General features: G+C 41.0%; 1 protein-coding gene and 1 long non-coding RNA gene across 3 annotated transcripts in view; one reads left to right on the top strand and one right to left on the bottom strand.

The window, feature by feature from the left end:
• Positions 1-11,425, top strand: part of SLC12A5 (solute carrier family 12 member 5) — a 139,572-nt gene extending 128,147 nt beyond the window's left edge. Inside the window, exons 24-26 of one of the 2 annotated variants that reach the window (XM_073606255.1) lie at positions 2,239-2,253; positions 2,402-2,535; positions 6,969-11,425. In XM_073606255.1, coding sequence (XP_073462356.1) covers positions 2,239-2,253; positions 2,402-2,535; positions 6,969-7,060 — 241 coding nt within the window. In that variant the 3' untranslated portion in view covers positions 7,061-11,425. The remainder of the gene's footprint in view (positions 1-2,238; positions 2,254-2,401; positions 2,536-6,968) is intronic. The other variant, XM_073606256.1, reaches the window with a different exon arrangement.
• LOC141113249 (uncharacterized) lies at positions 642-19,121 on the bottom strand. The gene is made up of 2 exons (XR_012236753.1): positions 17,245-19,121; positions 642-3,789 (listed from the first exon to the last, which is right to left on the bottom strand). It is a non-coding gene; the product is annotated as an uncharacterized lncRNA (long non-coding RNA).
• Between the last annotated feature and the right edge of the window lie 534 nt (positions 19,122-19,655).

Raw genomic sequence — 19,655 nt, 5'->3', positions numbered from 1 at the left:
GTTTCCCTCACCCAGACAGCCCAGATGTAGCATGCAGCTGCTGTACTCGTGTACATGGCAGGGCTATCAAAAACACGAGCCCTTGCATATGCAAAAAATAGAAACTGCCGTATAAATGAAAATTTAAAAGGCTATGTATTCCCATTAAATCCCTTCAATGACAGTTTTTTTTTTTTTTTGTTAGAGCTTTGTTACAAACTCCAGTTATAATGCTTATTTTTATTTAAAGTGGCTGTAAACTCTTACATCTATGCACTGAAGTAGCTGGAAATTAATCCTCCTACATAATGTGTACCTGTTTATCTGTAGCCCTCTCTCCTGAACAGCCTTTCAAAGTACAGAGATCAAAGGTTGCTTGCTCCAGAAGGCAGGGGGCAGTGATCAGACATCACACACTGCACAACGTAGCGCAGGGAGCTAAGTGCAATCTGAAACCTGAGTGGAGGAAATGAACACCCACCACCCCTGCACAGCCTCATAGAGAAACATGCTGAGGCTGTCAAATACCTTCTGTGTGCTGGGGAGGGGGGTGGGGGTTTGTCTCCTGGGATTGTCTGGTGTCAGCATAGACTGTTAGAAGTGACTCTTGCAAATACCAGAGGGAGGAGGGAGCAGACAGAAATCACACTAGATGCTTTGGATTATGGCAAGTATACACTGTAGAAGGATATGTTTTATTCATTTTTCATTTCATTTTACAACCACTTTAACTACAAGCTGTAAAAGCATAATGAAGTCATTCACTCTACTTGCTTTACCAAAGGAATAAGCAAAATTTCTTTTACATGTTTATGAAAGTTTTAAATGGTTAGATTACTGAAAGTTTCTCAGTTTATTTCCGATTTCAAAATTCGGCCTTTATAAATACTGGTATGAGGTTAGGTTCACTGTGTCACAGTGAGATTTGTTTGTCACTTTGAGACCCTTGACCTATACATTCTGTCGCCATGCATCCACATTGACTTCATTTGACTTTTCTTAAAGTCATGGTCAAGAACTTCAAGGAGAATTGTCTCAGCCAGTCTATGGTGTCTACTGGATGTAGTTAAACCTCTTTCAATCTGCCATGCGGCAATGAGCAATTAGCATGATTGTTGTGAGCAAACTAGGACCTGCTAGAATGGTTATTACTCAGGCATTCTATTTTGTCATTTTTTTTCTCGTAATGGCATTTCAAACATATATACATTTTGTGATGGTAATTTTTATTTTATTTTTTGCTTCAGTAATTACAAATTAAAATGATATAAGGTAATTAAAAGAAAAATAACAAACATGTTTTACTTACCTGCTCTGTGTAATGGTTTTTCCCAGAGCAGCCCCGATCCTCCTCTTCTCGGGTCCTCGCCAGCACTTTTGGCTCCTCCTATTCTCGGAGTGCCCCCGTAGCAAGCTGCTTGCTATGGGGTCACTGGTGCGTGCTCCCGAGCCCCGCTTGATGTGTCGCCCTGGATCCCTCCTCACTGGCTGTGATTGACAGCAGCAGGAGCCAATGTCTCAAAGCCAATGAGGAGGCAGAGACCTGGGAGAGCAGCTGCAGTCGTGCACATTGCTGGATGGCAGTTGGGCTTGGGTACGTATGGGGGAGCTGCATACTGAAGGTTTTTTTATCTTCATGCATATAGTGCATGAAAATAGAAAAACTTTCCGCCCTTTAGAACCATTTCAATTTCGCAGACCTGCCTTGCTATTATTAAAATATATTATAATAAAATAATAAATAATAATGTGTGAGCAGGCTCTTGAGAGTCAAGACAGCAGCAATAATTTGCTGGTAAAGAAATCAATGTCAGGGGATAGGTGGAGTTCTGTAATCCAGCAGGCAGGGACCAAGACAGGCCATACACGGTGCAAATTTCTTTCCTGCAGCCGCGTGTTGCAGGAAAGAACTTTGCATGATTCCCCCATCAACATTGATCGATCAGCTTGGTACATTCAGCTTGCCCATTAACGATTCAAATTGTGTATGGCTGGCCTAAGGAGCACTTTGGATATCTGTCAGATCAACAGGTGTTTTCTGTATTAAAGGGATAAAAAGTGAGTTCATGTGAATAAATATGATTTTTGTTTTCATTTTGAGCTTAAACTTTAATCTCACCTTGTTTACTGGCATGCTGATGTACTATACATTTTCTAAAGAAATACTTGGTACACTGAATAGGTAACAAGAGTCAATGTAGTTTTCTTTTGTGGCTAACAGTTGTTCTTTTTTTTTTTTATTCCTTTTTGCAAACAAAGTGAATGGGAGAACTTGTAAGTCCTTTTCCCCTAAATGTTTAGTTAAAATCCTTATTAAATTCTATGTTACAGGGCATTTTTATTTTCTTTAAATGACAATTTTTTTTAGTATTTTACAGCATGTGATCTTTTTTTTTTTTTTTTTTTTTTTTTTTTTGTACAGAAACCAAACAAATGTTCGAAGGATGCATACAGCGGTGAAACTGAATGAAGTCATAGTCAAAAAATCTCATGATGCAAAACTTGTTCTTCTCAATATGCCAGGCCCACCTCGCAATAGGAAAGGAGATGAAAACTGTATCCTTTTTTAAGCTAAGTTCCAAGGAAGGGTGAGAAGACATCAGAGTTCTTTGGTGTACCGCTGCTGTTTGTTAAATGTGTACAGAAAAAAAGCAAACAAATTAGGCATATAACCTCCGGCATCACGAGTGCTAGTACATACGTTTCTCATAGCAACCTTTAAAAGCACCATTGAAGCTTCTTAATGCCAGAATTGAACATCAGTGTGGCAGCAGAGACATGCTGAGACCACCACTGCCCACATTACAATGCCTTCCTTTTCAAAAGATTCCGCAAGCTTTGAGCATTGGATTGTAGTGGGTATATCTGTGCTCTAAACAGGACATCTACATTTGAATAAAAAAAAAAAAATGTGAGGCTCCTGGAGTGAAGAACTAAAGCTATGTCATTGCATCCTATGATGCTCAGGCATGTGTTGTGTTTGTTTTAAATGATTTACCTTATGCCGGTCATAGATCGCCCGAGATTAGAACCATGTATGGAGAGGATGAATGTAATCAAGTTGATCGATTAACTTGGGTACAAGCAGGATGTCGGAATTCACATGCAATGGTTTCCGCAGGAGAGACTCAAGCATTTTCTTTCCTGCAATCATTTTTTCTTAAAAACACGATTTTCACAGAATACAATCAATATTCAGAGCAAATTTTAGGGCCCATTTACACTTGCTTCGCCTTTAACACACATTAAAGCACCTACCTCTTCAACATGCTTTTTTGATGTGTTTTTGATGCTTCGGTAATGCTTCTGTGATGCTTTGGTGGTGCTTCGATGATGCTTTTTTGAAGTTTTAGTGAAGCTTGTCAAGTGCCCCGTGTGTGTTGATTTTAGATTTGTTTTAAAGGGGCCCAGTAGAACTCCAGCTCAGTGGTACCCCCACTCAGCAGATCCCCAGCTCATTAGTACCCCTGTTCAGCAGATCCTTGATTTGATAATATGCTTGTTCAGCAGATCCCCTGCTCAGTAGTACCCCGAAATCTGCTGATCCTCTGCCACTCAGTCCTCCCTCTCCAGTCCACTCCCCGCACACCTTCTGCTATAGTGTTCCCATGTTGCACACCATGTGTGCTGTCTGCCAATTGCTCCATTCCAGTCCAGACCCCACTCACCTTCCTGCCGCTCCATGCTGCACACCAGATGTGACGTCTGCACCAATATATACACATGAACCGTAAGTGACTGCTGATGACATCTTTCTGCTTCACTTGTTGGTTTACCAGTGCATCCAGGGATATCCCATACTTGCAATACCTAGAAAACAAAGTGAAGCTAAAGCTGAATAAAAGCCTCTCAAAAGCTGCAGGTGCTTCAAGCGAGCTTTGTCATAGACTTCTATGGAGGCTTTGAAGTTGCTTTGAAGCACCAAGGAAGCGACATGGGGTATCATTTTTGAAGCAAAGCAAACACAATGTGTAAACAGGACTGTAAGCTTACCATTTTTTTTACTGACAGGTGCTTTGATTGATATTCCAATGCCACATTTTGAAGCAAATGTAAACAAGCTCTTAGGACAAGGTGTTGAGATGTGTACAGTGCCTTGAAAAAATTTTCATAGCCCTTGAAATTTTCCACATTTTGTCATGTTACAACCAAAAAATGTAAATGTATTTTATTTTTATGTAATAGACCAACACAAAGTGGCACATAATTGTGAAGTGAAAGGAAAATGATAAATGGTTTTCAACATTTTTTTACAAATAAATATCTGAAAAGTGTGGCGTGCATTTGTATTCAGCCCCCTTTACTATGAAACCCTCAGCTAAAATCTAGTGGAACCAATTGCCTTCAGAAGTCACCTAATTAGTAAATAGAGTTCACCTGTGTGTAATTTAATCTCAGTATACATACAGCTGTTTTTTGAAGCTCTCAGAGGTTTGTTAGAGAACCATAGTAAACAAACAGCATCATGAAGGCCAAGGAACACACCAGACAGGTCAGGGATAAAGTTGTGGAGAAGTTTAAAGCAGGGTTAGGTTATAAAAAATATCCCAAGCTTTGAACATCTCATGGTGCACTGTTCAATCCATCATCTGAAAATGGAAAGAGTATGGCACAACTGCAAACCTACCAAGACATAGCTGTCCACCTAAACTGACAGGCCGGGCAAGGAGAGCATTAATCAGAGAAGCAGCCAAGAGGCCCATGGTGACTCTGGAGGAGCTGCAGAGAACCACAGCTCAAGCGGAAGAATCTGTCCACAGGACTACTATTAGTCGTGCACTCCACAGATCTGGCCTTTATGGAAGAGTGGCAAGAAGAAAGCCATTGTTGAAAGAATTCCATAAGAAGTCCCATTTGCAAGAAGTCATGTGGGGGACACAAACATGGGGAGGAAGGTGCTCTGGTCAGATGAGACCAAAATTTTACTTTTTGGCCTAAAAGCAAAACGCTATGTATGGTGGAAAATTAACACTGCACATCACCCTGAACACACCATCTCCACCGTGAAACATGGCGGTGGCAGCATCATGTTGTGGGGATGCTTTTCTTCAGCAGGCACAGGGAAGCTGGTCAGAGTTGATGGGAAGATGGATGGAGCCAAATACAGGGCAATCTTAGAAGAAAACCTGTTGGAGTCTGCAAAAGACTTGAGACTGGGGCGGAGGTTCATCTTCCAGCAGGACGACGATCGTAAACATACAGCCAGAGCTACAATGGAATGGTTTAGATGAAAGCATATTCATGTGTTAGAATGGCCCAGTCAAAGTCCAGACCTAAATCCAATTGAGAATCTGCAGCAAGACTTGAAAATTGCTGTTTACAGACGCTTTCCAACCCATCTGACACAGCTTGAGCTATTTTGCACAGAAGAACGGGCAGAAATTTTACTCACTAGATGTGCAAAGCTGGTAGAGACATCCCCAAAAAGACTTGCAGCTATAATTGCAGCGAAAGGTGGTTCTACAAAGTATTGACTCAGAGGGGCTGAATACAAATGCACACCACACTTTTCATATATTTATTTGAAAAGAATTTTAAAAACCATTTATCATTTTCCTTCCACTTCACAATTATGTGCCACTTTGTGTTGGTCTATCACATAAAATCCCAATAAAATACAATTACGTTTTTGGTTGTAACTTGACAAAATGTGGTAAATATCAAGGGGAATGAATACTTTTTTCAAGGCATTGTACATATGCACTGACATACGGTAGGTATGATGGGATGGACAAGGTACCAAAATGTATTTGTGTGAAGAAATGGGCACTTTAATATTGTGTACTTTATGTCTCAAAAGGGTTTCAGAATGTATTTATTAGGTATGAGAGGTAGGATAGTTTCATCTAACAGTGGTGGCCATTTAAGTATTTGTATCACATAGGGAAATCCTTTGAGGTGTAGTCTTGTCAGTTAGATGAGGGGTAGTGGAGAGTGGGTGCTTCAGCAGTGCTGTAAGTAGTGAAAACAAAACATAAGGGGAATGGGAAAGAAGTAAAACAGGTTGAGGTTAACAAAGGATCTTGCCTTATCACCTTCGCCTCCCAGATCCCACTTTACTAGTGCATAATAGTAAGAATATCTTTCTTTATTCCAGTGTCAACCTGAATTCTTGCCAATAGTACCATGTCCTTTAAAGATGTATTTTGTACCCATTATAGTTGTTAAAGCCATGTAACAACAACCAAGAAGACTGTAGGCAGCCTTAGCACACAATGGAAACATTACAGTATATCTCCTGGCTGGCCTGAAAACACCGTGACATCAGCTTGAAAATGTTGCAGTAAAAGGGAAAGCTATCTTATGCCGCATACACATGATCAGAAATGCCGCCAGCAAAACTCAGATGAAAGCTTTTTGTCGGCAAATGCGACCGTGTATATGCTCCATCGGTCTTTTGCATGGCGGAATTCCAGCCAGCAAAAGATTGAGAGCAGGTTCTCTATTTTTCGGTCGGGAAAAGTTCCTATCTGAAAATGTGTTCGTCTGTATGCAATTCGGACACGCAAAAAATCACACATGCTCGGAAACAATTTGACGCATGCTCGGAAGCATTGAACTTGATTTTCTCGGCTTGTCGTAGTGTTGTACATCACCGCGTTCTTAAGGGTCGAAAGTTCAGAGAACTTTTGTGTGACCGTGTGTATACAAGGCAAGCTTGAGCGGAATTCCATCGGAAAAACCATCTAAGTTTTTTCTGACGGAAATTCCGATCGTGTGTACACGGCATAAGTCTACTATTGCTGCAGCCACTAGTAACTTCAGTCTGTAGGTATTTATCACTGGCTACATTTGACAATTAAAATATAAAACATCCTTCCAAGTTCATCGAGGCTCTCAGCCTGCTCAATTTTTGTTGCAAACTACAATAGAAGAATGTTAGGAAACGCAGAATACATTTACCTCCAGTCTGTTAACATATGTTACCAACAGTTTTTTTCAGCATTTTCATTTACATTGTTATGCTCCTGAGCTGCTGTTTTCCACAGATATGGAATTTTTAGAGGTCCTCACAGAACATTTGGACCGAGTTATGTTAGTACGTGGGGGAGGACGAGAAGTTATTACCATTTATTCATGAAGAAAAGAACCCAGATGAAGTTTTTGCTGCACTTAACAGGAGCCTTCGAACCTCTCTCCAAATTCAAGAGGTGGTACAGAAACCAGGAGAGGTGGTGGGGAGGCATATGGTCAGTGCTCAGAAACTTCACTTGCTTCCACCATTCCCCTCTAATGCCCTCCTTACATGTGAACTGCAGCACCAGATCTTCCATTCCAGCACAAGTGCAACTGTTCCTCATACCTTCATCAGAGTGCCACTGATGAAGTTTATATATGAATCTTTACATAAAGTCTATGTACCTTTCTTAAACTGAGCCGCACTGCTTAAGACGCTATTGATACTGGCCCTTTTGTGCATCCTGTGATCCACTGTTCCACCAATCTCTCCCTGACACAGACTTGGAGAACACATGGGTTGTACTGGCAGAAATCAGGAGATTCCCCTTCATCTTCACCATAAGGTGATAAAGACCAATCTCGTTGATTAAGGCATTGGTGTGGCAAGATAAGGGAGAGAGGGGGGTATTCACCAGCATGCTTTATCGTTCCAAATGTTCCTCTCTCTATGCCCTTTTCTTGAACACCACCATTCTCTCCTCGGCTTCAGCAATTTGATTTGTCGGAATTTGGGGAACAGCAGAAACAATGGTTACATGAAAATTTTTTTCTCTTCATTCAGACTGCACGTACCCTAAAAGAATGGCAATTGGAATGTTGATGTTTGAAAGCAGCATTCAGAGCTGTACGGAAGACCACCCAGCTGTGTAGGAAATCGAGAAAGGGCTGTCTTAACATATTGTCTGATGCCGAGGAGTATGTTGCAATAATAATAATCTGATGCAAAAAAAAAACAAAAAAAAAACAATTGTATCTGCCTTTTACTTTCAACCCTTTGCTTTATAGGCTTGCCTTGGATGAACTGTGCCAGAGGAACGGTGCACAGTGATTATACCAACGTTCTAGACAAGCAAACTGAGCCAACAGTTTGTGTTATTCTAGATCAGTGGCAGGGAAACTACTGCACCTTTCAGAGACTGTGAGCTAATCCCACTATTTCACCCTGCATGGCCTAGGATACTGGAAAAAAAAAAGCTGTCTCATTCATCTCATGCTACCCCAGTCATTATTATTTCAGCTGTGATTTGGGCTTGCTTTTTGGCCTTCCCCTCTGCAAATACATGAACTTCTATCCCAATGACAGATCTGGAAAGATTTCTGACGTTATGAATTGATCTGTGATTTTGTTAGATGGAAATCTATTAAAGTGATATAAGGCCGGTATTGTCCTTGCACTCTTGAAGCCTCGCCTTTTCGTTAGGATTTTTTGATCTTGAAGGATTCTTCTTCTTTCGAGGAGCTGGTCTTCCAGAATTGGTCAAACTGCTCCTTTGTGTTTCAATTCCTACAAGTCCTTTTTTTCATTTATTTTTTGTTTCTGTATTCTCACATATGGTTCCTTTGGGTGAGCCCCACTTTCTTTTAGTAGGCTCTATAATCTTAAATGAGCACGCCAATAAAATGCAGTTGAGGTGTGAGAAATCATTTATAGTGCCATGTCAATAGAGCTGTGATTTTCAGCTATATGTGGTGTTGTGTGTGTTCAACACCAAGCACCACGTGTATATAATTTTTTTTTTAAATAAATATATATATATATAAATATATATATATATATATATATATATATATATATATATATATATATATATATATATATATATGTAAATGTTAACATATAGAAACTAACTCAGACTGCAGAGGTCTGCTGTTTAAAATGAAGTGAATTTAACGATAGAGTGAGCATGTAATACAGTAAAATTTATCAAGTGTAGCACATTTAGTCTAAATATTTTTATAACTGTTTAATAGCCCAAGCTCCTCAATACCTTGTATAAATGATAAAAAAATATTATTGCAAAGTCTATATATATATATATATATATCTATCATTTGTATGCTTATATAGTGTTTTATTTTTGATTCTGGTGGTTTCATGTTTAAAAATGAAAAGTGTGGTGTTTGCTATAAACGTATTCTGTCCTCAACCTCGTGAGATACTGTTATACACACTAACCACATGGGCCCAGCATAAAGAACAACTGCATGATGCCATCCTCTGATCTAACTCAGATTTTTTTATTTGCTGTTTGAAAAGCAGATACACTTGAAATGAGGTTCCCCTCTTCATTCTGAGTTTGAGCCACCAATGTAGTGAGTCTAGTGTCAAACAATCCATGTGACTGTGTGTGAAGTAAGGAATTCACCAGCTTTGCATGACTGTGATTTCCAACTAGAGTTTTTTTTTTTTTTTTTTTTAGTACTCATGCTGTTATATGTGCAAAGACGTACCTCACTGATAACAGCATACCAACTTACTAAATTCAAGGTGACATAATGTTGGTCTAGCTGGGAAGAATCCTTGGGTTTTTGCTACTTAAAGTGCCTCTAAGAGTGGAAAAACTGGTTCTCTTTTTGCTCCAAATGATGTCCACAGACAGCTAATGGCAACAAAGTATTGGCATTTAATTATAATCTAGTGGGGTCTTTCTTTATAACTTGTAGAATAGGATGAAAATTATTTACAAATGAACTGATTTTTTTAAGATCTTTTTTGGAAAAAGTACAACTTCCAGACTGAGCTGAGAAGCGGATGCAAGTCTGTCATCTATGTATTATTTGTCATTCAAAAGAACTGAGTAGAAAACTTGCAATTTTACTCTGGCATAGACATACCGTATGTGGGACTAAAGCAGAGTGAGGTGACTGGCAGGACAAGGAAGAGAATGACCTTGGCAAGGAAAGTCCATCTGAATTTTGTGATAAATAGTTCAGATACATTGAGGACACAATGAAAAGGTGTATGGTCAATGTCTTGTGTGATTGATTTCAATTGATCCCCAGCAGCAAAACAAATGCCAAAAACTTCAGCCCGTGAAAACCCTTCTGTCTGTGTAGAAGCTTAGTTCTGACTCAGCGGGGGTGTCAGATAGCGGCAGAGAGCTCACTGCTTCCACAAAGAAAACAGGAGTCCTTCCTGCAGTGCTGATTTTTTCCCGCAGGGGATCAAATAATAACATTTACACAAGACATTGATTAAATATCTTTTCGCTGTTCACCCCAGTGCATCAGTACTGATTTTTAGCACAGGACAGTTTGGATTTAGATAACATTTACTAAGCAGATTCAAAGCTCTCCATTCAAACTGGATCCCTCATCATGATTATGTGATATCATTACAACTCTGGCAGGCTACCTAACTTTAATGTAGCCTAAAAGATAACACCGCAAAAGGCCCACATCCAGTGTTAACTCTTGCTAGATTTTCCAGAACCTAAATCGTAATGTGAAAACGTTTCTTGGTGACTAGTGATGTGTTGGAGAAGAAAGCTATCAAGAGACCAGAATAAATGAACAAATTTGCTAATAGACGGTATTTCTGTGAGGCAGAATCTGGGCACACACTTTTTTGCTTCTATGCAGACATATCAGGGACCTTTGAGAAAATGTTATTTTGGTACCAGTTATTACATCTCTAGGAATAAAGACAAGATTTGGGCACTGCTCAGCCCCTCGTTCTGAGTCAGAGAACTAATGCTTTACAAAACTAAGCAGGACATCTGCTCAAGATTCTTCCAGTAATCCTATGCTGCTAAACAAATATGTTCTCTCCCTCTCTAAATATATATGTATATATATATATATATATATATATATATATATGGGAATGGGAGGGAATAAGGAACTTGACACTCTCATGGCAGCTTAGATATGGGCAGGTGGGAAATTTATTAGTATTTCAACAAGTTGCACTATGAAAGCCAGAGTAACCTTGTAGACAGCTTAATTTCAGTAGAGGTAAAGGACTCCCAAAAGCTTGAAGTTTTGATTTGACTCACTTTGTGCTATATATATATATATATATATATATATATATATATATATATATTTACACTGACACACACATGCACGCATATTGGATATTTATATATGTGTTTTGAGAATCCACACGACCAATGTGATTGACAAGTCCCTGATGCACTCTATGTTTTATGTAAGTCCCAGTAACCTAGCAAGTGTGCTACTTCCCTAGATAGCTAGTAAAGAAAATGCTTTAACCTTTAGTTTATAACTACGACTATAGATTTAACCCGTGTACAGATATTCCTGTTCCAAACCAAATGAAACACTGCTACACATACTGGCTGCTTTTTATTTATGTATCTTAAAGAAAATAGTTTCATGTTTTGTGTAGTTTTTTGCGGTGTGGTTCTCATTGTGGTTGAATGCTACCTTACTTACTCATACAGCTTTAATGTGCCGATTTCATTTGTTTTGAGACTCCTGTCAGCACAAAATGCAATAAAATTAATTTTATTAAACCCTTCCCCTGTTGTGTTGAGTTTTGCCCTTGTACCTTTTTTTTTTTTCATCTTAATGGGAAACTCCTCCTGATCCAGTGCATAAATGTCTTCTTTTTTTTTTGGACCTTTGAAAGCTGATAGAATTTGACATAACTGCACATGGTTAGTGGCCTTTCTTCCAGTGGCGTCTCCAGCTTCCATATTTAGGGAGGGCACATGGGGGGACAGGGACAAAAGTAGGGGGGCAGCTATAAAATGCAATTATATATATATATATATATATATATATATATATATATATATATATATATATATATATATATATCTCCTGGGGCCCTTTACTACGATCCCACAACGGACCCTTTCACATGTTCTGCAGTGAGCTCCCTTTCTACTATATTGGGGCCCCCAGGGTGGCAGAAAACAAGAGATATATGTCACCAGCATACCAAGAAAATATAAGGGTCCAAAGCAGTGGGAGAACTATCAGGGTTGCAAAGGTTGTCTTGCCACAAGGCCCTGGTGTTCTGCCACTGTGGGGTTCCCCAGCAAGTCTGCTACTTCCCTAGATAGCTAGTAAAGAAAATGCTTTAACCTCTTGCTGTCCTGCCCCTGCTATTGACAGCGCTGGTCTGGCATCTCTTGGAATTTACAGGCTGGTTCTCCTGTCCTAAGGACGGGAGAAATCAGTCTGTTTTTTCAGTAACTGAGAGTCCTGGTGGAGTCCTTCCTGCAACTCGCTTTTCTCTCTGCCAATGAGGATGCAGGGGAAGGAGCAGATCGGGTGGCCGTGGTTGTGTGAGCGCTCGCATTATGCAGTGTCAGCGAGCAGAGGGAGGGGGGAGGAATTACCCGCAGGAGCTGACTGGGGACGCTCTACCTCTCAATAGAGACTGTATTACTCCAGCGGCGGCCCGAGTAAGATGTGGCGCATCCGCTACGAATGCAAACAAAAAGACATTGCCTTTTTGTAAAAAAAAAAAAATGTAATTGGGGGGGGGGCACATGGTGGGGCCCCCTCTGACCCCCCCCCCCCCCCCGGGACGCCATTGCTTTCTTCACAGCCAGAAATCAGCAGGCACATGAAGAACCATCCAGCACTCAATTCAAAGAAGTTCCCAAAACGACTATGGCAGGCAGTGGTTTCAACGATGCAGCCCTGCTCAGACTGGGCGATCTTCAAGATACTGTTAAAACATACACAAGAGGGCGCAAACACCTACTGCATTACCACCAAAACCATTTACTAAAAAAAGCACAACAGTGGTATACTCACAAAAAAAAAAAAAAAAGGATAAAATCAAGCGTATCAAGTACACAGCTCTAGCAGGTGAGACAGGCATCTACATCTGAAGCCACACAGTGGAAAAGCTCTGAGGAAGGGGGATTTGTCCTCTGAAACATGTAAGATTTTCCACTGTGTGGCATCAGATTTAGATACCTGTCTCACCTGCTGGATCTGTGTATTTGATAAGCTTTTTTTCTTTCCTTTTTTGTGAGTATAACACTGTTGTGCATTTTTAATAAATGGTTTTAGTGGTAATGCAGTAGGCATTTGCGCCCTCTTGTGTATGTTTCTCCAGAAATCAGTGTTAACAAGAAATGGTAAAAGGAAATTATGCTGTTGCAGCGTATTGACAGTTGAATGAGTCCATGGGTATGTTTTTTAGGTAAACTGGTTCCATGGGGGCACCAGTGCTTTTGCAGGAAGAGTGGCATAGGAATGCTACTGTATCATCAAATGCAAGATTTCTAATGGTAAATGCATAAGTGACACAGGTATTTATTAAAAGACTGAACTCCTCCTGACAAGTCAGCATCTACTACTCTCTGAACCAAGTTGTTGGCTGAGGGATGATCCAATTATGTAAGTTCTAGCACCTGCATGGTAGTCTATTTTCCCAAATCACCAAGGTGCTCACTTTCTGTGATCATAATGATGCTATTTTTCTGGCATTAAGGGAAATGCAGGACAAGGATACTAAAGCTTTAAAAGCCAAAGTATAACTAAAGTATAACTAAAGACAAAACGGAGTGGAGAGGAATAAGAACGCCTGCAAGATTTTTTTATTTATTTTTTGCTGTCTGTGTCCCCATTAGGAAGATTCACCCTCTCTATTTGTCATGTTTATGTTGTCATTGAAAGTGAAATTTAACCGCTTGCCGACCGCCGCACACAGATGTATGTCGGCAGAATGGCACAGGCAGGCAAATGGGCGTAAAGGTACGTCCCTTTAAATTTGCCGCCTTTCGGGGGGCGCGCACGCCCGCCGCGGGAGCGTGCCCGCGGGTCCTGGGAACTTGATGTTCTCAGATGGCCCACGATTGCGGTGTGGAGAGGTAGAACAGGGAGATGACTATGTAAACAAGGCATTTCCCAGTTCTGCCTTGTGTATCTACTGCTCCCTGTGATCAGGAGCAGTGAGCGCTGTTATGTCCTAGGTAGCCCCCCCCCCCCCCCCCCCACAGTTAGAATCACTCCCTAGGACACACTTAACCCCTTCATCGCCCTCTAGTGGTTAACCCCTTCCCTGCCAGTGTCATTTACACAGTAATCAGTGCATTTTTATAGCACCGATCGCTGTATAAATGACAATGGTCCCAAAATAGTGTCAAAAGTGTCCAATGTGTCCGCCATAATGTCGCAGTCACGATAAAAATCGCAGATCGCCGCCATTACTAATTAAAAAAAAAATTATAATAAAAATGCCATAAAACTATACCATATTTTGTAGACACTATAACTTTTGCGCAAACCAATCAATATACGCTTATTGCGATTGCGAAGAATACATATCGGCCTAAACTGAGGAAAAAATTAGTTTTTTTTATATATTTTTGGGGGATATTTATTATAGCAAAAAAGTAAAAAATATTGCTTTTTTTTTCAAACTTGTCGCTCTTTTTTGTTTTATAGATAACAAAAAATAAAATAATAAAAACCGCAGAGGTGATCAAATACCACCAAAAGAAAGCTCTATTTGTGGGGAAAAAAAAGACGTCATTTTTGTTTGGGTACAACGTCGCACGGCCGCTCAATTGTCAGTTAAAGCGACGCAGTGCTGAATCGCAAAAAGTGCTCTGTTCAGGAAGGGGGTAAAATCTTCCGGGGCTGAAGTGGTTAAAAAAATAATTTAAAAAACTGCAGGAATGGTAATAGAGGGGAATTTTTCCAATATGGACAACCATGGATCCCCTCACTTTGCAGAGATTTCCTCTAACTTCATGTTTCAGCTTTGGGACAGGAAGTAAAATCTCCCCAATGGGACACAGGTGGCAAACAAAAGCATGATAGGGATAATAACCCCCCACTCTATCTATATGCTCACAGAATCCATTAATGAATTACTTCTTTTAGCTGCTGGCTGGATATGACTGCCTCACAGATGATTGGCCTTACTGCATAGGGTACATATTTGAGGCTGTTAATATAACCCAGAGTTTGCAGCAATTTCACCTCCACTTTGTCCCCCTCACCTGGTCATATACCCCCTCACCTGGTCATATACCCCCCACCTGGTCATATACCCCAACACCTAGTCATATACCCCAACACCTGGTCATATACCCCCTCACCTGGTTATATACCTCCACCTGGTCATATACCCCCTCACATGGTCATATACCCCCCTACCTAATCATATACCCCCTCACCTGGTCATATACCCCCCACCTGGTCATATATACACATATACACATCTAAGTGACTATGGGGTTGATTTACTAAAGGCAAATAGACTGTGCCCCTTTGATAGTGCAGCTGTACTCTGCAAGTGCAGTTGCTCCAGAGCTTAGTAAATGAGGGACAGTTCTGCTGACTTCCATCATCCAATCACGTGCAAGCAGAAATGCTGATTTTTTTTATTTTCCTTGCATGTGATTGGGTATTTTTTGTAGAGTGAAGCCTTACCTCATTTACTAAGCTGTGGAGAAACTACACTTTGCAAAAGAGCACAGTCTATTTGCCTTTGGTAAATCAACCCCTATATGTAGAGATTGCTGTCATACACTAAATCTGTCTCTTATGGTATGTCTGCAGCCTTAAGCATCGCTCTGTCTGTTTCAGGTCCTACGGTATTTTGTTGTACTTCACATTTAGTGCTTTTGTTAGCAACCGTTCACACCAAACCCGACTTTGAAATCATCCGACTTCAGTTGATATCGCATGATCTTAAAGCTGCATGTCAGTGCGACTTCAGGTGCGGCTTGGCTGACATCTGTGCGACTTCATGCATAGATGTCTATGCAAGTCACACCTGAAATCTGCAAAAATAGTGCAGGAACTTCTTTCTCAAATCGGTGGACCTGTCAAATCGCATGACAAGTCGCACCAGTGTGAACGGGGGCTTAAAAATGACCGTTTTGTGCTACTAATGTGTCTTTATGTTAAAAGTCACATTGAGAGGAATTCATAAAGTGTGTCTAAGGCTCCATTCACACCAATGCGTTTTTTTATGCTTTTTGCAGAAACGCAGGACATTTTTTTTTAACATAGGTTCCAATGGAACACACCTTCACATCAATGGATTTTTTTCCCGCATGCAGCGTTTTACATGTAAAATACTTCAATGGACCCGCATCCAAAAGGCAAGTACTGCATTCCGCGATTTTCGTCTTGTGTTTTCTTTTGCTTTACATTCACTGTATATAGCCGGTTGCTAAGAAGTGGGCCAGGAAGCCTGAAAGACGCGTCCTTAACAGTCATCAGCTGTAAGGGGGACCCCATGCCATTTTTTTAAATCTTGCCGTGGGGAAAATCCATAGCAGACCTTTATCTGAGCACGCAGCCTGGCAGGCCAGGAATGGGGGGGGTGGGGCAAGCGAGCGTCCCCCTCCTCCTGAACCATACCAGACCACATGCCCTCAACATGGGGGGTGGTCCCCATGTTGATGGGGACAAGGGCCTCTTCCTCAAAACCCTGGGTTGTGAATGTGGGGGTCTGCGGGCAGGAGGCCCTCAGATCCCAGGGCCCCCTATATGAATGAGTATGGGGTACCCCTCCCCTTTCACCAAAAAATAAGTAGTGTCATGTGACAAAAGACAAGAGACAGTTTTTGATAAGTCCCTTATTAAAAATGTCTTCTTCCTCAACTTCTTCTTCTTCCTCCGGTCTTCTTTCTCCGCTGCCAACCCGCTGAAAATAAAAAAGAGCTAACCTCTGACAATGAATGCTCCCGCTGTTCTGTTCACTCCCAAGTTCTTACATTCATCTGGTCATTCGTCATCTGGAGACCCCGCCCCCTTGTGACGTCATGGACCCATTATGCCCTGGGTGGTGACATCACAAGGGGGTGCGGTCTCTGCATGACGTCACCCAAATGGCCATGTCCCATTAGTTGGAGGAGGGCTGCTTTTTTATTTTCAGTGGTTGGCGGCAGAGAAAGAAGAAGACCAGAGGAAGAAACGGAGGAAGAAGACATTTTTAATAAAGGACTGAAGGGTCTGGTATGGTTTGAGGGGGGGCCACGCCGTTATTTTTTTAAATTATTTTAGCCAGCTGACAGCTGATGATTCATTGGTTGTTAAGGATGCGGCGGCCAGCTTCCCGCCTGCTCTTTAGCAACCAGCTATGTACATTGACTGTAAAGAAAAAAAAACACACAAAATGCAAATCTCAGCAAAATCGCTGTAAAAAACCCACGGAAATCACAGCAAAAAGCACTGCAGAAACACTTAAAAGCAACATGCATAGATGTGAAAGTTCATAGGTAATTTGTGTTCATTAGGAGAAATCCTTGTGAAACATGGATTCAATGAGGGAAATCACTTGTGAAACATGGAGCATAAAATCAAAAACTTGACCACGTGTAACCCATCACCACAGAGAGACAAGAGGCTTACCGGAAAGCCAGCGCCCACCCTTATTCAGGGGGTCACAAAACGCTTGTTGGATCTGGGATCTGTTGGAGAGATGTCCTGATGTCCTAGGCGTCCCCCACCGGAGACCTCCACAGATGCTGAGCGATAGTCAAATCCGATAGCATCAATGCCAAAGTGCAAATATGCAAAAAAAAAGCAAAAAAACTCAGATAGTGCAATAATGCCTTTAAGAGTGCTTTAATAGAGCATAATGCAATGCTGCATGTAAACGAAATGACCCACAAACGAGTCATTTGATTGAAATAGTTAAAAATTGGAATTCACAACAAATAAAAATCACATCAACATGTGAGGGCGATGGCATGCTCACATGTTGATGTGATTTTTATTTGTTTGGAATTCCAATTTGTATTTATTTGAAATTCCAATTTGTAATAATTTTGCACTTTATATAATATTGGATTCACATTTTAATATGTTCTTTTTTTTTGCACTGTGTTGATTTTACATGAATATTGTACAACAGTCACGGTTAACATTTGAACATTATCATTTGATTAATTTTTTATAGTTTTTTTATTATATTATTATATAAATTTTGTATATTTTTTATATACTTTTTATTACGTATTTTTGTTCCTGTGTGTGCCCAATATCTGGGTTATAGTGCTTAGCTGCTGTTTTGTTGTTGTTTTACCAAGCGCGGATAATACTTTTATTTATGCATAGATGTGAATCGAGCCTAAGACAGTGTTAATTTACTCGCTGTAAATATTTTCACCATAGTTTTCGTCAGCTGCATGTTTTCAGTGATGAAAACTAAACAAAATAAAAATTCAATTGATTCCAGATTTCATTTAGTCGACTAAAATCTAATGGGTTTAGTTAAATTGTAATGCATTATTTAAGAATTTCTCTAGAATTTCCATACTCATATACTCTAGAAGTAAACATTTAATACCATGTTATTATTTATGGTATTAAGGTTTGAACATGCATCACAGACACAGATATAGCTGTTGTAACAAATAACGTTTTTATAAATAAAACCAAGTTTCATAAACAAACAAAAATATTGCTTTTTGACAAAGAGAAGTACAACTTTAACCATTTGCGGGACACACACTGTACAGTTACTGCACAGAATCATGTCTATATACACGATTCTGGATTTTTCCGGCCAGGGGGGGCGGGTGGCTGCCCGGCTGTACTGTGATTCGCCACAGCACATGCCGATCACCGGGTTCTGGCCAGTGATTGACTGCCGACAATCGGCTCTGAGCTTCAGGGAACACAGCTCGGTGAATGTAAACATCACAGAACTGTGTTCAGTGCCAGGGGATCTACACTATATTGTCAAAAGTATTGAGATTCCTGTCTTTACACGCACACAAACTTTAATGGCATCCCAGTCTTAGGCTGTCCACAAGGTTTAGGAGTGTGTCTATGGGAATGTTTGACCATTCTTCGAGAAGCACATTTGTGAGGTCAGGCACTGATGTTGGGCGAGAAGGCCTGGCTCGCAGTCTCCTCTCTAATTCATCCGAAAGGTGTTCTATCAGGTTGAGGTCAGGACCCAGTGCAGGCCAGTTAAGTTCCTCCACCCCAAACTCGCTCATCAATGTCTCTATGGACCTTGCTTTGTGCACTGGTGCGCAGTCATGTTGGAACAGGAAGGGGCCGTCCCCAAACTGTTCCCACAAAGTTGGGAGCATGAAATTGTCCAAAATATCTTGGTATGCTGACGGCTTAAGAGTTCTCTTCACTGGAATTAAGGGGCCAAGCCTAACCCCTGAAAACAACCCCACACCATAATCCCCCCTCCACCAAATTATTTGGAGGGGTGGCCCAATTCTTTTGGCAATATAGTGTGAATGAGCGAGTTTGGGGTGGAGGAACTTGACTGAGAACAGTTTGGGGATGGCCCCTTCCTGTTCCAACATGACTGCACACCAGTGCACAATGCAAGGTCCATAAAGACATGGATGAGCGAGTTTGGGGTGGAGGAACTTGACTGGCCTGCACCAGGGCTGGACTGGGACAAAAATTTGGCCCTGGACTTCATTCAAACCGGCCCACTTTAATTTTGCAAACACGCACAAAAACAGGTGGCCAATAGCCCTGAATTCCCGACCAACCCCAGGCTTTGGGACTCAAATTTGGGCTAATAATGGTCATTGGTAATACGGAGCTTTTTGGGGGGCCAGTCGGGTGGGGGGTTTATGAACAGGTGGGGGGGTATATGACCAGGTGAGGGGCTATATGACCAGGTGGGGGGGGTATATGATCAGATGAGGGGGTAAATGATTAGGTGGGAGGGGTATATGACCAGGTGAGGGGGTATATGACCAGATGAGAGGGTATATGACCAGGTGGGGGGTATATGACCAGGTGAGGGGGGTATATGACTAGGTGGGGGGTATATGACCAGG

The sequence above is a fragment of the Aquarana catesbeiana genome, linkage group LG12, assembly GCF_042186555.1.
Source record: "Aquarana catesbeiana isolate 2022-GZ linkage group LG12, ASM4218655v1, whole genome shotgun sequence".
Classification (NCBI taxonomy): Eukaryota; Metazoa; Chordata; class Amphibia; order Anura; family Ranidae; genus Aquarana; species Aquarana catesbeiana.
This window is presented reverse-complemented; position numbering and strand designations above follow the sequence as displayed.